Raw genomic sequence first — 17999 nt, forward strand, 5'->3', positions numbered from 1 at the left:
CTTCATAGAGTAAATATTTAGGGTTGCTCACCATTCTCCCCGCAGAGGAACCTGGGTGTGATATGAAACGCAGCCAACCTTCCACAGACATCTCCAGCTCTGGCCACATGAAGTCCTCTACTCATGCCAAGAGCTCGGGCCTTTATAACTGAGGCTACTCTTTGTCCCCGACTCCCCTCCTCTCCTCTCCCCTCCCCTCCCCTAAAAATCTCCTCGATGTCCTCTAATGAATATCAGCCACTAGGATCAACACATGAAAGCTAATGCTCCACTTAAGATTCTGACCCTTTTTTCCAAAACGCTCCCTGACACAAATAAGCAGCCGAATGTCTAAAAAAGTTGCGATAAATGAAGGCCGGATGGCAAGCGAGGAAGAGTGGGTGATCAAAACAGCTTAATTAATCTGTTAACGGGCACATTGGGAGCTGCTGCGCTGGGACGCGACCATGACTGTGCCACTCAGGGCTGTCAGACGAAAGTGGGGCATGCATTTCTGAGCCGAGCGAAAGAGCAAACACTCTCCTGACGAAAAAAAACCCTCAGGCGGGCATGCGCACACAGACATGCGGACTGAGAGAGGACCAGTGGATTACACCACGGGGGTGTTCTGGGGCATTTGAGAGCCCAAAAACGACACTTCAAACACAAAGTGCCCGACCATGGAAAACATTTCAGTGCTCATTAAATCAGATCCTGGTTAGAGACTGGCTTCCCATGCACATGTAACAAGGAATGATGAGCAAAACTTATATACTGATATGAATTGTGAAAATAAATAAACCATGTGTGCGTTCATTTAGAGAACAAAACGTTTATGAGTCATTTCAAGCCCAAATGGAAGAACAAGGCTCTCCGTTCTAGAATATCTTGCACGGAAATATGAAATCTAAAATGCAACGCAGAGCAAGTCTTATTGTCAGCACATTTTCAGATGTATAATATTTTGTCAGTCAGCGCAGTCAAGTGAGAGTGTCTCAGAAAGTCTCGACGCTTGGATCGGCCCTCCTCTTCTTTCCCGGGGGGGACTAATTGCGGCTCTAAAGGAATGAATCGATGAGGAATGGGGGCAGGACAGCATGTTGCCAGCTCAGGGGAATAGAGCCTCTCAGATCTCCCACTAATACTACTCTACACTGTTGGCAAATACGCTCCAAACTGGGTCTGTCCAAACTAAATACATTTGATCAGTATCTCTTGGATTAATAATAAAAAGAAAGAAAGAAATAGGCTCAACGCTTTTTAGTTTTTAACAATTAGCATTTCCTTCATGCACTGAACTGTGACCTACTGACCTTTGTTCAGCCTCACAATGACCTAAAATATGAATCTAAAATAATGCAAAAGAAAAAAAGCATTTAAAACGTACAAATTATTATATCTCGAATCGTAAAAGTAAAAACACACGTCCGTCAACATTTTTTATTTCTTCACCAGATCTAAAGTTTGAGGCGGATGGTGCTTACTGCAGACAGAATTGTTATAAATTATAGCATACGGAACAGGTTCGGAGCTTAAAACTTTTTTGTGAAGTGTCTGTGTGCAACGAAGCTCTGAGCGAAAGGCCCCTCTGGCTGCCAGCGGGACTGCGGTGGAGTCTGGCACACGCCTCATCTGTCCCTCTCGCTCTCTCTCTCTCAGCCCAACACACTCACTCAGACTACGGCCAGAACCTCTGTGCACACTGCGCGCTCTCCCTCGAACGCTGCAGGCTGCTACATTACATTATCCTATCAGCAACAACAAAGAGGCAGTGGACACGCCGAGCGGTTACAGAGAAAACCAAGGCCTGGCTCTCAATACAACTTACACAAACTGGATCTGTAAAGTAGCAGAGATTATTTCCTTCCTAAATATTTATTGCAACCTGCAGATCAAATGTGTTTTGTAAGTGCTCAGGTAGAGCAAACTATTTTTTTTAAACAAGTTTTAAGATTTTACAGCTGTGCATGATAGTTTATAATTCACTAAAACTACATTTAGTAAAGTTACACAACTGCTAAAGTGGATTATGGTTACTTCATGCTTAGACAGAATATAAAGAGTTTGCTAATCCAAAATACTGAAACAAGCGTCTGTCTGTCAGAATCAAAAAACAAACTGAGCAGTGAAACATAGCCCCATCTAATTATTTAATAATAAATTCAAGCGCTGGAGGGTGAGGCGTGTAATTGTACTGTTACCTGTTTGAACACATTCGCTAAAAGCTGAAAAGTACAATACATATTTGTGTGACTTAAAAGCCCAAATTCCAATTAAGGTTTCCAAAGCATGTTATTAAAATAAAATTTTATATTAACTACGAGCCGAAAGATAAACTGTCAACAAAAAGTTAGACCTTTACAAAAGCAGCTGCTATTTACATATTTTCAGTGTCAAATCGACAGGTTTAATGAACTGCCGTTATGTCTGTCAGAAAGTATGGCTGTCAGAACTTTCTTCCCGAAAACTTTTTTTTAAAAACTTTTCTCCTCACAAAATCTTTTTCTCATATGCAAAGGCAAAACTGCAACAAATTTCAAGCTGTATTACTTTTACGATTTGTACTAGTATTATTATTAACATGTACATTTCTAAGTGAAAAGATGGACAATGTTTTAACAAGGGAGTGTCTTTGCTCAAAAACAAATTTAAAACAAACCGAAGCAAAATTATTCACTATTGATGCCACTTTCTGGTCAAAGCCAAGGTCACAGCAATCATCAGCCATCTAAGATCATAGTGACTGGCAATATACAGTAAGGCAATCTGAGACAGTTAAGTGACCTTAAAAACCCTCTGCCTCAATTCAGACTGCTGACAAAAATACTTTTGAAATACTATCACATTTGCTTAAAGCCTGTGCACTATCACACTGCATGAAATGCTAAACTATATTCGGATGAATTCAGTCATAATAAGTAGGCCTAATATACGATTTAAGTAAATTACAGAAAAGGGGCCGATGTCTGGCAAGTCAATGTTATTCTTTCCAGAATGTTTCCGTTTATATCTCTTTTTAAGTGTCTGGCTTTGTAAAATTGAGCAGACTAATAAAATACTTCAATAAACAACATTTTGCTATATCCTAATAATTGCAAACTTAAAAACCTCACAAGACAAGAGCTGAAACCACAATAATGAAGTCAGATTTGTACAGATATCCTAAATCTCTCTGTAATTCTTAATATTGTGTAACCAGTGAATTCATCAAAGTTTTAATAGTCTTTACATAGAACATATACATTATTACATTGTCCTCTTATATGCAAGAACTGAAATAATCTTAATGTATATATGAGCACATGCTAAGTTTATGCATTTTAATCCAATCTAGATAAAAATTGACAATAGTATACTCCATTATATGCAAATGCATACCGAAATGTTTAACTGTAATAAAAGTTTTATTTTATCTTAACAATGATCATGTAAGCTAACTTTCCCCTCTAGTTTATGATTAAAACTAAAGCAGATGACTATGCACTCAAATGTCTACTATAAAGCATATAAACTCCATCTTAAATACAACGATTCATGTTACCTCGACCAATTGATATTTGACTTTGTTAACAGTGTACAGTTCAAAAATAGATAAATTGATCAATTCAATAAACTAATACGCACATGGGTACAGTTTTGTGTTGTATAAAAGAGAAGCACAGTTCTCAGCCCGCCCTTTATGAACCGAAATATCGTCGCGCGTTCAGGAGCAATTCGTTCAGAAAGAGACAAATAAGCACTTTACCTGAGTTAGACAGAGAGGAGAATACATCATGTTGAAAGCGGAGCGCGTGACTTGAAAATGTGGCAAAACACCGACAAGTTAGTGGATCATTTTTCACAGTTAATCATGGTAAGCCTCATCATGATTAACACTTCCACCGCCGCCACTTCTGACTTCCACTTAGAGTCCGTTAAATCAAGGGACGCCCGGCAAAAGAGAACGCGCAAACTGTGTACACGTTTGAAACCAAACTTTGCAGGCAGGAAAACGCGTGGGGTGCTGCAATCTGTTCCATTTAGGAAATGGTGGGAGAAAGAATCAAAGAAAGAGAAAATGTTTTCATCAGAGGGAGGAATGAAATGACGTTATGAAAATAGCCCATCCCAAAGAAAGTACTTGAAGAAGCAAGGCTAACTCTGGTTTCCACTGTCCATGGGCATCCGTTAACTCCGTGAAATTAACCAAAAAAAGTTATTTGCCTCGGTTTCTGAAGCTCATATGGTGCGTAACAAACTGGCAAACGACTTTCTCCCCTCTTCACAAATGCGCACGCACTGCTCTCCCCCTCTCGCGCTGATCCAGTTCGGGCGCAGCAATGTTCTGCGCGCTTCACCCGCGCGCGTATTCCAAACACTTTTACTGCAACACGCACCAGCTAAAGTAGCGATTAGAGCCAGGCTCGCGCGGACATTGCGTCACAGAGAGCGCACATGCATGCATCCATTCATGACAAAGTGTTCGAGGCGTATCGCTTCATGTGAGTGGAGTGGATATAAAAAAAAAAATCACCCCGCGTAAAATAGCCTACTATTGCCAGTGTCTGATAAGGCAAGTTAGCTTTACAAGAAAGCTGTCTCAAGTAAAAAACAAAAACAAGGTAATGACTTGTCAATCGGTCACTTAATTTACGGAAACGAGTCTAATTATGAATAGTAAGATTTAGAAGAAGATCATGCGCGCGACTCTAAATTCACTTCATTTAGCCTTATGTTCCCTGGTAATGCTTATTTTGATTATCACAAACTTTTATAAAGCCACTGCAAGAAAAACAACTCGCCTCGATATCTATAATCACTAACTCTACAAGTAGCTAATAATCACTCGTAGATTGATACCCACATCAGGGACTTTAAACGTGTTCTTTTGGAGTTTTTTTTTTTTTTTAGCTGGAACCTTTGTAGAAATCAGATTTAACTTTGTTGGAGTGATCACACGGAAATCAAATAAACTAGTGGTCAATTGACTTAAATTAAAGAGTAAAACCAGGCAGGCTATTAAAACAAACAGGGTAAACAACACCTGTTATGTCTGTGTGTTATTAAGTGTGCACTAGTTGTGAACTACGACCAGGGAGAGAGCTGACTATCAATCACACTGCTGAAACCCCGACGCCTCAAAACATTATAGCGTAATTGTGTAGGCTATATACTTAGAAAACAGTCATATTCATAAGAATCATTCTTTATCCTTAAACATATTCTGAAACTGCCACATATTATTATTCAATCTCGATCATTAGAATATTATATTTTTTTAAAGAGAAAGAATAGATTTGAGTAGACCGTTCAACATAGCCTATCCCTAAACATAAAACAATTATAAAAGGCTGAATTGTTTTACTTAGGCTACTGTAAACATTGTTATTAACCCAAAAACTGAAGGTGAAATAAATACTTCCTGAAAGTACAACATGAACTGAAAATATCCCCGCAGAGAGTAGGCTAGGCTCAATAGTAGCTATAGGCTCTATTTTAGGATTATAATTTTTGTTAATATAGCACAAATTAACAGGTAACAGCAGTGACTAAGATAGCTATTAAGTCAGTTGTTGAATGTCTTCCCTTAAAGGGAAAGTCTACTCTTACAAAAAAAGTACTGTACCATAGCAGTAACTTACCAGCCTATTTTAAAAGATGTCATAGGCTACTATTGTACTTTGATAAGCCTAAAATAGTACTGAAATTCATGTAGCATTGCATATTTGCATAATCAATTACTTGCACGCATGGTAGCCTACATGCCTGAAAACAACCACATATCACTTGTAAAAGTGTATCAAACTAAATGTTACAATTCTGTAAACAACCAACCCGGGTACAATACATTTTTGGCACGGTCTCGTGAAACATGCTTACTTTGTTTTATTTAAAGGTCAAGTTTGCAACTGCCACGCGAGCATGACAAGTAACTGCAGTTTCTAGCACTTTCTGAAACAATGCCGAACTCCCGGTTGTGACTTCGGCGCACTAACTGAGACTTCTGCCGTGGAGGGAGCGCCTCTGTCGGCGTAGATGTCAAATTCATGCCGGCGAGCCTGCGGCCATTTTCTGCTGTGCAAACTCGAATGCTGGGCATCTGCCTCTACTGGCTTTAAACTTCAACTTGGCCTTCGGGGTCCCGTGGTTAACACACACACGCCTTTTTTTCTTCGGCTGTCACAAAACAAATAACTTTAATTACAGGAGAAAAGCCCAATCGCAGAGTAGCTATCTTAACCATTGCACGTCTCAATAGCGAAAATAACGCGCCAGCATTTTAAGCCTTTCCCACAAAACCTTGTTTGGCCGAAAACCAACGAGAAAAGGAGTAACCGGCTGGTAAGAGGAAGCAGAGGGAAAACCGAAACACGGCGCCTGTGTGTTGATGATGATCTCATTTGACTTTAAGAGTGCACAACTCGTGATCTCCTTCGTCTTTTGGAGCAACGACATAATAATGATGAAACTGATTTGTTAACGTACCATTTCGAAGCGAAACTGCCAACCTCCCCCCCAAAAAAGTTACAGCTTCGAGGTTTTCGTAGTTCTGCAGTTCAACGCTTGGTCATCTCGTCGGGTGCTTTTATAACTCCGTATCCATTTATCTTCGCAAAGAAGTAATCCGTGCTCTTCAGATGGGAGAAATAAACCCGGACACTGACCAAATACAAAACGTCCCACGCGAAGTCTTCGAGCCTCGTCCAATCGGAAATCCTCGTTATAAGGTACAGGAGGACAAAATAAAGGATTTACAGTAATGCACGGCTTGCTGCAGAGTGCACTGGCTGAAGGTGCTGGCTGTTGTTTTGGTCGTGTATCTTTAATTTACAGTGCTGAACCGTCGGTCTCATAGCTTTGCAGCATTGCACATGCAGCACGCATAGATGTCCTTGTGTATAGAGAGGAATCAATGTCTCGTCTGTTCTTTTGTTTCTTACAACACGAATGGCAACATAGACGTTGTTCTGAGCTCCATACACATCTTACGGTCCTCGCGGAGAAGGAATTGATGAAATACGGGGGTGGCGTGAGTGTGTGTGTGTGTGTGTGTGTGTGTGCAGTGGAGCAAGTCGCTTAGAAGAACTGCACTTGATGGCGTAGTTTATATGTGTAGGCTATGGCTACTTTATTTATGGGTCAATGGCGTGACAATTTTTGTCATAAGTTATTCAGAAATATAATAATGTAGGCTAGGCCTAATGCACGAAATGACTTCAATACATTCATCAATGCATACATTATGAGCATGCATGTCTTCAAATTCTGTTCAGGTCAAATTGAGTAAGCTAATTATATAAAAATAAAAATAGGCTACTGTAGAGATGCTCTAAAAAGATGCATGATATAAATGATAATTACATTTGTAAAGTAAACACAAAGAAAAACCTTAAAACTGATTGGGGGGGGGGAACTAAGTTAATTATAACTAAATTATATAGTATACACTCAAGTGTATAGGTTGAAGTTGACTAGGCAACTTTTTACTTGATGGTTTAAAAAATGTGAACATTTGATAAAAACAGCTTATTGCTAATAACTTTAATACAATACCTTAATTACTTTTATAACTTAAGATATCCTTATTTATAATTGGCCACATACAAGGCTAAGAATGTTAAACCAGTGATGACAGAACAAACACAAAGTGCTCAAATAACTTCAAAACCTGATTGTAGAGTTGTGCCAACACTGTCGCCAAGATAAACAATAGCAGGCCTATCAGTAAAATACAAAAAATCTGTGTCAGTGTGCGTGCGTAAAGCGCGCGTGCAGTGCATTTGTTTTGTGTGGACATCTCTTTGTCTAAGAAAAATAACAAAATCATTATTCTCAAATGTATTTGCTTTGAACGAATTAAACTGAACAAGGTTCACTACAACCTTTGTCATGGTACCATATTGCCAGTGGCCTATCCCTTGAAATTGCGTTTTAAGTCATCCTTACGTGAGACACACTCCCATCTCAAAGGGTTACAAGACATTTAGAGCATAAATAAACTAAAAGACAGGTAGGCCTAGAAAAAATTGTGGTATTTTATATGTAATATACGATATTACAGAAATAAAAGTATAAGCTTGTCATTCTTTTCTCCGGTCGATTAGTGTCCAATGAGGAACTCGAGAGGTTAAACATTTGGCTTTAGAGTTCAGGGAGCTGTTGCAGCTTTTTCAAGAACAAAAGCAAGGCTGAAACTTCGACAACGTTAAATGCTCTATTAAAAGGTTTAATCTTTGAGCACTGCACCGGTAGGCCACACTTTGTGTGTATGTTTATGAAGAAGCATAAAGGCGTAAAACCGCGAGTTCATTAAACCTCCGATATTTGCTTATCCTTCCCGTCATTTGCCAGGCTTTTTTGAGAATTAGCCTATCTGGGTGTCGATTATATAACTTAATATTCTGAAGCATAATTTACTAAAATGAAGAATGAAGCTTCATTTGTATAACTTTCCTATAGGCGCAAACTTTCAAACCCACATAAGTTCAGATATGAAAACAAAAAAAAGATCTGTATAGGCTGCATGAGATTGCGTAGCCTAATTTGGACTTTAAGCGTTTATTTTTATATTATTTTAACACAAGTTAAACAGTAGCATATATGGTATAATTTCCAATGCTGTTACCATACTTATTTATTCCTAAAAAAAAAAAACTAAAAAAACGTTATTTTACTTACTTATTCCTTAACTGAAACAACATTTCGGCCGCATCACTGGAACTATAAATAAATACACTTAAATATGCTACAAACTTTGTTCAATTTAACATGTCAAAAGTTAGCTATTTTAAAGAATCTAAATAAGTTTTCCCCTTTTAAACCAAGACTCCAAAATCCACATGTCCTTGTGTATGTGTTGGCAACGTTGAATGCAGTCGCGTATTTTGGGTCGCTTCATTCCCCATGCGCTTTTGTTTCGCCCACAAAACTTGAGTTAAAAATAACTTCTGCTCCACTCTAGGAAAACAAACAGATTTTGTATTAAATAATTTCACTTTGTTTATAGATCTAAATGACATTTTGTCGTACTGAAAAACATTTCAGTGCTGATCTCCCGATGACTGCGTAATTTACAATCTAGTCTTATATTTACGCACGCATGCACGCACGCAATGCAATAGGCTATATTGTTATACTAGAGCAGTTCGTTTATAGTTCTAACTTTATAAAGTATGGTCAGAAAACACACAAGGCACATGTGCAGGCTTTCAAACAGAGACAAACACACATCCCACACACAAAATCTTAAAGTAAAAAAAAAAAAAAAAAAAAACCTTGCTGACACAAATTGACTATTCATTTTTTTACTGTCAAACCTGAAAGACAAAGAACAGGCATTTAATCCAGAGAAGAGTGTAACAAAGCATAAATGGCCAGCACCACAGCAGGGCAGATACCAGGTTTGCTGAGTAAATGCCCACAGGTGTAAAATCCTCTCTTCAAAGTGAATCATGTTTTAACGGTAACAATAAGTGACAATGTAATGCTCATAATTACATTATACATTTTTGTTGACAAAAATGTATAATGTAATTATATTCAATGCAACAGTGGCAATTTTATACAAGTACATTTCTAAACAAGTAAATGTATAAAAGTCCACCACTATTCCAGATGTCAATGTAATTTTTATTGAGATCACAAATGACAGATTAACATACAATAACGTTTCGAATGGGAATATGACATTTGCATTCTCCTCTAAATGGGTGATTCAATTTAAAAATACCTATGTATATTATGTGAACTGGTGTTGTGGCTGTACAGGACAGGTAGATATATGGTTTGGACAAGTCATTAGAAACACTAAGTGAAAAAAGGACTCGACCAATTCTCTATCCTCGCATTAGATTTGTATCAGGAGAAATCATAAAGTAAACATTCATAAATTCCAGTTAAATGAACTGCACAGGTTTGTTGTGTTGATATGTGAGAGTTGATAGATCATATGTCATCTAAACCTAAAATGTTTTGGGGAAAAGTGTTTGGTCTGTTTTTAGCTCACTAAAGCAAGCATGTAAGATAAAATCTCTCTTAAAAAAACAGCCTGCGGGTAAGTAATCATTCTGACTCATAAAAGTGGACATCCTCAAGAGGGCAGACCAAAAACCGTTGTGAAATTATTTTGTGGAAAGCATTCCAAAGCTCATAGGGAGATGTATACGAAAAATTATATTATTTAGCTATATCCTTATTATTGTGATTTAGCCTGATTCTGTTGGGTGGATTTATGGTATTTAACTAATATACAAGTCATATATAATTTATCTGCGAGTAGCCTACCCAATAAATTATAAATTGCTCCCTTTTCTTAAAAAAAAACAAAAAAACTTTGTAATATAATTTTGCCTATATGTAGAGGTAGATGAGTTGTTACAGATGAGGTCTCTAGTGTACACAGACTGTACAGTGAGTACTAGGTAGGCTATCAATTACTATCTCTATCAAGTGTTCAGTAAATAAAACAGTGCTATACTCCTACTAGTGGTGAGATGGAAATACTGCAGTGTACCATGAATAAAGTGTGGATATGTTAAAGCCTGAAGATGCTTACAATGGTCTTAATTCTTTTTAAAGTAATACCAGTCTAAAATACATCTAATAGCTGGTTAATTTCCTATTTAACTGCTGTTTAAGTGCCTTGCAGATCTAGTATGTCACATATATTTGTATTTTCTTCCCCCTCCTCAAGTGGCATCATTGTAGTTGCAGTAAAGACTCGAAGCACATGTGGACTTTGCCTTGTTGTGGCCGTTTCTGTCATGAAATCACATGTGGATGTAATGCACGATTGGCCTGCTCCACAGAGACGCATATATACTGCCCTAGGCAAATTCGAGTCTCCAATACAGCTTGACTTTTCCAAACTACTGCAAAATGAGAGGGGGAGGGGGAAACGTCTGGAAAATCTCTCTCTCTCTCTCTCAAGACATTCAAGATCCAAGGCATGCAGTCCATTGCCAAGACTTTGCACCTTCTCAAAGAGGAACAACTTTTCCCTCACTGCTCTTGCCATCTGAATGCTTACTAAGTGCAAATTGGGCTTAATTTTCCCATTTTGGATCATTTGTGGTGCTATATTAGTCACCTTTAGGCGTAAGCCAAGCAATTAAAAAAAACAAGTGGTTCAAATCAAGTCAGCCTCTCTCTCTCAGTGCACATTTGAATAAACGGTACAATTTCAGGGTGCAAATGAGGGGAGAAATTTTGTTAATGGTGTCATAAGTATATATTCTTTTTACACATAGCCTATATTAAACAACATTTCTGTAACCTATATTTAGTGCTCTAAATAAAAGCTTGCCAACATATATCGTGAGGTGTCACAGTACATTAAAGTGGAAATGAAGCAGTCAGTCAAATTAACATTATTTAGTAAATGGATTTCCACTCTAATTAAAAATTACATAACAAACACGATCAATGTAGCCATTTTAAAGAAAAGGATCTTGTGTTATAGCTTTTGTGGCCAGGGCGCCGCCATCTTGCAGACGCAGTACTTAAACATTCAACGTCACAGGGTTGGTTGGCTCGGTTGGATTAATAAAGATCATTATAATTTCAATTCTGGTCTTTGATTTTTCTGCTTAGTTACTTTAATTGTGACTAGTAATAGAGTGGTGCAGGGATGATGCATTTTTGTAGGCCTGAACTTGTAAACGAGTTAGCATTTTAGCACTTCTGGTTCCATCGTCCAAAAGTAAAAAAAAAAAAAAATCTATTTGTGGTTAACACAACCTCAAGACACTTTCATGTTTTATTCTACGACATAAAATTCATCAGTAGTACTACCCCATTCATAATTTTTTTTAAACTTACTGTCTTGAAAAAGGCAGTTGCTAACTAACAAGTGGCTAAATGGGACTACAGAGGCTGTCGAGTTGAGTTAACTTCATCAGATGAACGGTTTAACTCAGTCTGCTTTTACAGCCTCTTTGTGCTTATGATTGCACTCTTACAAACTATTCTAACTCAAACTTTCAATGAAAATGCTTTTAGATAAAAACTGAAAGAGTTGTTGGCACTTACTGGTGGTAATGTTGAAGTCGTGGGACCGTGGTTAATTCATTCATAACCTACCTTTAGCTTTTTAATTCTGGCGATTGTATTTAGGCTTCAAAATTCAAAAAGTTGTGTTCATTTGTGAAAATTATCTTGATGGACAAAACGTGTAAGTATCATTAACTTTTGTTGGTCACAGATCTTATTTTTTGTGATAATCCAAAAGCCAATGGAAAATCCTATCGGGTTTTTGTCGAGGGAACCAGTGTGATGCTCCGGGTTAACCTATAAATGTACATCATCCCTACAGCACTTTATAGATAAACTCATTCACATGTCACCAAGCAATTGACCAATAGAGGGCTCCAGTGCAATTTGTAAGGCAATTCCGAGCTTCTCTTCCCTGAAGACAATACCATGAATGTGAATATTTAAATTAAAGGCAAAAACAAAACAAGGCATGACGGCACGATGTGGCTTCACATTCCCTGTAGGATTCGTATCGGAGGGTACATCGACAAAATGTAAGACTCATCATTATTTGCACAAATATTTCACAAAAACTTCTTTAAAACATAAATACAATCTGAAAGTGCAAGACATCCAAGTCGGCTTGAAACAGATGTTGAGATAGTCTGTTCTTCCCTATATTGTGACGTATATCCGAGTGAAATGGCTTCTCAAACAAGATCAAATGTGGGGCGAGACTTGATTTTGTCTATTGGGAACTGCTTGGATTGTTATCGTTTGCTATTGCTCTGATGTCATGTGAGTGACAGGTTGTCCCGCCCTCACGCCAGTGAACACGTCATCAGATAAGAGAAGAGATGTCGCTGCTGCAGAGGGAAGAATTTAAATAAATAAAAAAGTAGAATCATTTATAATGAATACTGCAATAATCCATTAAAACAATCCATTAAAACAAGAATTGTCCATTTTCTTATGCAATTCCGTTCACACTAGTTTTATAAAGTTGAGAATGAGATAACAGCCAATGTTCAGATAGTTTACTCATTTCACAGCAAAACAAAAGTAATCAATGATGTACCACAAAGCCGATGGCAATACCTCCAGCATTAATTGACAGAGCTAACACATGGATCCATAATACAGTAGATGCTCCCATGATGACATGATTCATGGTTCATGGAGCAGCCATGAACAAGACAGTCTGATGCTGAGAAAAGAGCTTTGCTCAGCATCAAATATCCACCATTTGCATAATGTTTGGAATGAATCACCGAATCCTCTGCGGGACTCCTCTAATGGCTATTAGAAAATGATTACACCGCAGTAATTTGCCAGTGATTATGCTGTGATAAGCTAATGACCCGGCACCCTGCAGCAGAGTCCAAGAACTAATTACATGCAGATTAGTTAGCACATGTCAAGACCTATAGGACAAGTGCACATATTCTACAGCAAAGCAGCTATCACTAATCATCTCTTCATTAATTGAATGATATATTACGTTTAAAAGAGATTAGCTGCTGATATTTGAGTCTTGAAAAAGGCTTGGTATGGGAGTCAGAATAAAACTGACAATTATAGGAATTGAAATCAACATTCAAGTTTTACTGCCCTAGAGGGGGGGGGGGGGGGGGGGGACAATATATACCTATATTTCACACCAAGTATACTACAAATCCATTAACATATTTACTGACAAATCGCTTGAGACTTACTGATATAATTATTGTAATTAAACTTTATTTGGTGCACTTTTTTATTGCACAATGCACATTTCTTAATATTAAGCTGGTGTCTTAATACTATTAGTAAGGATAGTAAGATCACTGTATAACATCAGTCTTTAAATGCTAGATATTTAAAGTGTACCTAAAGTATACTTCCAATAGTTCCACTTTAGCACAATCAAATATACTTATATCTTTAGTTGGACCTTAGCACTATTTCTGGATAACTAAAGTGCATTAAGCACAAAATGAGTTGTTCCAATTTAGCATTTTATTAAGTGAATCAATTTAGTATACCAAAAGTACACTTTCAGGATATTTATATTAAGTAGCCTACATAAATATGTAGGCTAAATGTATTTGTATACAGTTAGCATAAAATAAAAGTATTTCAAATACATTTTGGTATATTCATTTTTCACTATGAGTGGATAAAGAGATAAGTTAAAAAAGCTCAAACATGCATTTTTGTCTGAGACTAGGTTTAAGCTTGGTCTGTGAAACCGGGCATGAGTGTTTTATTTTAAGCCTGGCCTATAATAGCATATAGTAGTATCACATTATGTATTTACATACTTGTTAAGATGCTTAAAGGGTTAGATCACAACACGTTGGAGAAAAAAAGATACACGTTTGGAATGACACGATTGTGAGTAAATGATGACAGAATTTTCATTTTGGGTGAACTATAAGCATATTTAACATCTCCTTTAAAGATTATATACTAGAGTATGCAGTATGCAAAACCCTCTGGGAAAACTACTAAAGCTAAAAATGAGCTAACTTGCTAACTTTTGAAATGAGCTGTTTGACTTAAAACATAATACATAAAAAGAAAACCCTAGTCCCGATTGGCCGTCTAAGTTCAAGTAGCACCTACTCGTACTCAATTCTATTAAAATGTAAATTGTTATTATGACCTAACAGCTTTACGTCACACAAACATTCTGTTCAGTTGTGGTTAAGGTTAAATCATGGAAAACAAAAAAACAACAAAAAATAAAGCAATATGAGATGTTTGACCCTTTACAGATGTGTATCTGTGGTGTTGTGCTTTATCACAACTATATGAATCATTTTCATGTGCTTTGTATTTCAGTTTTGGACACACCTCAAAGCTTAATTCCATTTTCTAACACAGATAAACAATGTTACATGCCGCATGTTTACAGAGCTACAAAGATGATGCATGAGGTTTGTTGGCCTGAAGTGGCAGTGTTTAGGGGTTGGGACTCTGTCCAGTTACTGGGTGCCTTGGCTAGAGTCGACTGGTTGGATTTGTTCGGAATAAAAACAAAAGAGTAAAGTGTGACATGTGCAGGCATAGAGTATTAAAGCGACAGAATAAAATAATAAATATTGGTGAAAAGTAATGCATAGGTAAAAAAAATCAAACAACTTTTTCACCTTTAAACAATTAATTATTTAACTTAACCTAAGACTAGTTATTTAAGTAAATTTGCCATCGTACAACAAACATATTTTCTCCATTCTCTGGATAACTATCTGTAGAAATATACAGGTAGCATAACTACACCAGACGAGCAAAAAAGCGAAGCGTTGTCTCCCCCTTGTGGTGACATGTAATATTTTAGCCTCAACTGAATTATGCTGTATATAGGCCTATTTTCTATTAAGATGTTTTCATAAATTTGTTAAAGATGAGGCTGATGTAACAAATTAGTTGATCAGATAAATATGTTGTATTTGAGAACCCTACAAATGATTAGGGCTGTGACAGCCATATAAAGACATATGTCCCCTAGTATTAATTTTAGTGGTAGACTTGTATGGATTTTCAGTGTTTGATTCTTGACCAGTTCAAAGTATCAACATTTTATGAACTGCATGTTGAATCAAGTAGATTGTATGAGTAGTGGGTACTAAAGCAAAGCATTGAAAGGGATGACCCAAGGCTGAGAGAGTATAGACACAACATCGCATGCAGCTGCCTGAAGATCCCCTCTCACAGATGGTGTCAGGATTATACTGGACGACTGGCATGCAAATGCAAAACAAAATATTTTCCTTTTTTAAGGTGGTGGATTATCCGGGGGCCAAAAGATTGCTTTTTCAGTGCCTCTGCTCTGCAGTTCATTAAGAGATGAGCACTAAAGCTTTAAGATCCACTTGGCATGACAGGAAATGTTTAATTGTGAGGCATTAAGACTTCATTTAGTTGCAGCAGTCACAGTTCTGCTCATAAATTTACACACCCCTTGCAGAATGTGCATTATGGGCCAGAATTAGATGGTAAATTACTTATTTTGTCTTCGGGGAAAACATGTAAATATCTAATGTAGCTTCTGAAGGGTAGAGCTAAATTAATAAATAAGGAGGAAAAATAATGTTCACCTCCCAGGTATTGTGTTGCTGCGTTGATCGTCAGTGATTGTTTTCACCTTTTGTAATAGTGGTGTATGAGTCACTCAGTTGTTCTGTGTGAAAAGAGGGATCTCAAAGTCATACAGTCACTAAAGGGTTCAAATATGCAGAAGATGCTAGAAAACCAAAGAATGTGCAGGACCTGGAAGATTTTTATGAAGAACAGTTGTTCACTGTTAACTGGTTCATATGTGTAAATTCAGATATTTTGTCTTGTGGATTATTATATATAAACATCTTTTAAGTGATGAAAACAGCTATTCAAGACAGCATATAAAACATGATCCCTCTTATTTTGTTAATATTATCTTGCATATTCTGCAAGAGGTGTGTAAACTTATGAGCAGAACTGAGTTGTCAAAACGAGCTCTATTGATAGACCAACAATAAAAAAAAATTCTATCTTCATTTACTCACACTCATGTCATTACAAACCTGTATGACTTGCATGCACATTAAAGCATACAAATGAGAACTGAGAGCAAGTGGAGAAGATGATTCATGAATAATGACTTTTTGTAATTTGTATAACAGCTCTTTTGATTATTTTTCTTGTGTTTATTAATTCAATAATATGGGTTTGGAGCAACAGAGTAAATTATCAATTTTATTTTGGGTGAGCGATTTCTTTAATTGTAATAAAATTGTTAGGTGCAACATTACCTATACTGCTAGCACTCAATAATAGCAATAAGAAAGTAAAAAGTCAATTCAATTAATTAATTTTGAGTATGGTGTAAATATATGAATATAGCAATCATTTACTGCCCTAGCATATATTGAAGTACCATTGTATTAGCATCTGATATCATTGTACCATTGTACAGCCACAGGTTTATCTACACCTGTACACCCAAAGTCACAGATCACATGATCCCAAAAACGGTAAATGGCTAAAGAAACGTGTAAATGCCCGGGGGATTCACCCTCCCACCTCAGCCGGTACTGACTGACGCATCTGTGAGGCCTGTTAGTGTGTCTCCTCTCCTCAATGACCATTCTCTCTAATTTTAGCCTCTCTGCTCTCTCTACTGCTGGGAATGATTCATGTCAGTTTCCAGACGTCTGAAGTCACGGGCTGGAACCACAACCCCCGTGTTGTCCCACTCTCATGCTGTAGAAAATCACTACGGGGGAAAGATTCATGGGCTCTGGTACAAATTTTGCCATCCTCCCTGTTTTGAGTTTACCATCAAACTCTGCTGTTTAATGGGGTTTGGCGGTACAACCCTGAGGCGTACTTCCTGTTAAGTCTAAAGTGTTACGCATGCTGGTATTCACAATTCATGCCATGCTGATGTAAGCCTGACCACGTGTGTCACTACACCGTCACAATGCTGGATGTCAATCATGGCAGCAAAAAAAGGTTCTGCTTAATAAGAAAATCTAATAACCGAATACTGCACCAAATTGAGTATTTTAATAATTTGAACATTTTCCATAACTTTGCAGGTTATCATCAAAGCAATTAGGCCAGTAATAAACAAAAATCTATTGATTTTTCGAATTCTTAAAGGGATTGTTCACCAAATTATTTTGGAAAAATAATTTAATAAAAATAATTCAAGTTGTTCCAAATGTATATGCATTTCTTTATCTAAGCAACACAAACAACGATATTTGGGGGGGATAATATTATCGATTTGTTTGTCCATATACAATTAAAGTCAGTCGGGTCCAATGCTGTTTTGACTTTTATTGTATGAAAAGGAAAAAAACACGCAAGAAATGTTTTTTTAAAACACCTCCTTTGTGTTCCACATAAGAAAGATTTAAAATTTTGATGGACAACAATCCCTTTAAGGGAAAACCTCTAGCGTGCCCAGAGACCAAATGGCCTTTCCCAACAACAATCTGAGATTGTTCTAATAGCGTGTGCTCTTTAAACCCCAAAAGTTTGATTTACCCTGAGCTTTAGCATGGTTAAGTTGTAACCATGTTTGTATTTAATTCAAA

At 37.2% G+C, this 17999-nt stretch overlaps 1 protein-coding gene across 7 annotated transcripts in view; it reads right to left on the minus strand.

Moving 5' to 3' along the window:
- nfic (nuclear factor I/C) overlaps nt 1-13513 on the minus strand; it is a 108004-nt gene extending 94491 nt beyond the window's left edge. For 3 of the 7 annotated variants that reach the window (XM_079636924.1, XM_079636920.1, XM_079636926.1), the window contains exon 1: nt 3725-4349. In XM_079636924.1, the coding sequence (XP_079493050.1) occupies nt 3725-3754 (30 nt within the window). In that variant the 5' untranslated portion in view covers nt 3755-4349. Of the gene's footprint in view, nt 1-3724; nt 4444-6444 lie in introns of those variants that run through there. The other 4 variants (XM_079636922.1, XM_079636923.1, XM_079636925.1 and 1 more) reach the window with 4 other exon arrangements.
- Between the last annotated feature and the right edge of the window lie 4486 nt (nt 13514-17999).

Source organism: Phoxinus phoxinus (genome assembly GCF_949152265.1).
Source record: "Phoxinus phoxinus genome assembly, chromosome: 15".
NCBI lineage: Eukaryota > Metazoa > Chordata > Actinopteri > Cypriniformes > Leuciscidae > Phoxinus > Phoxinus phoxinus.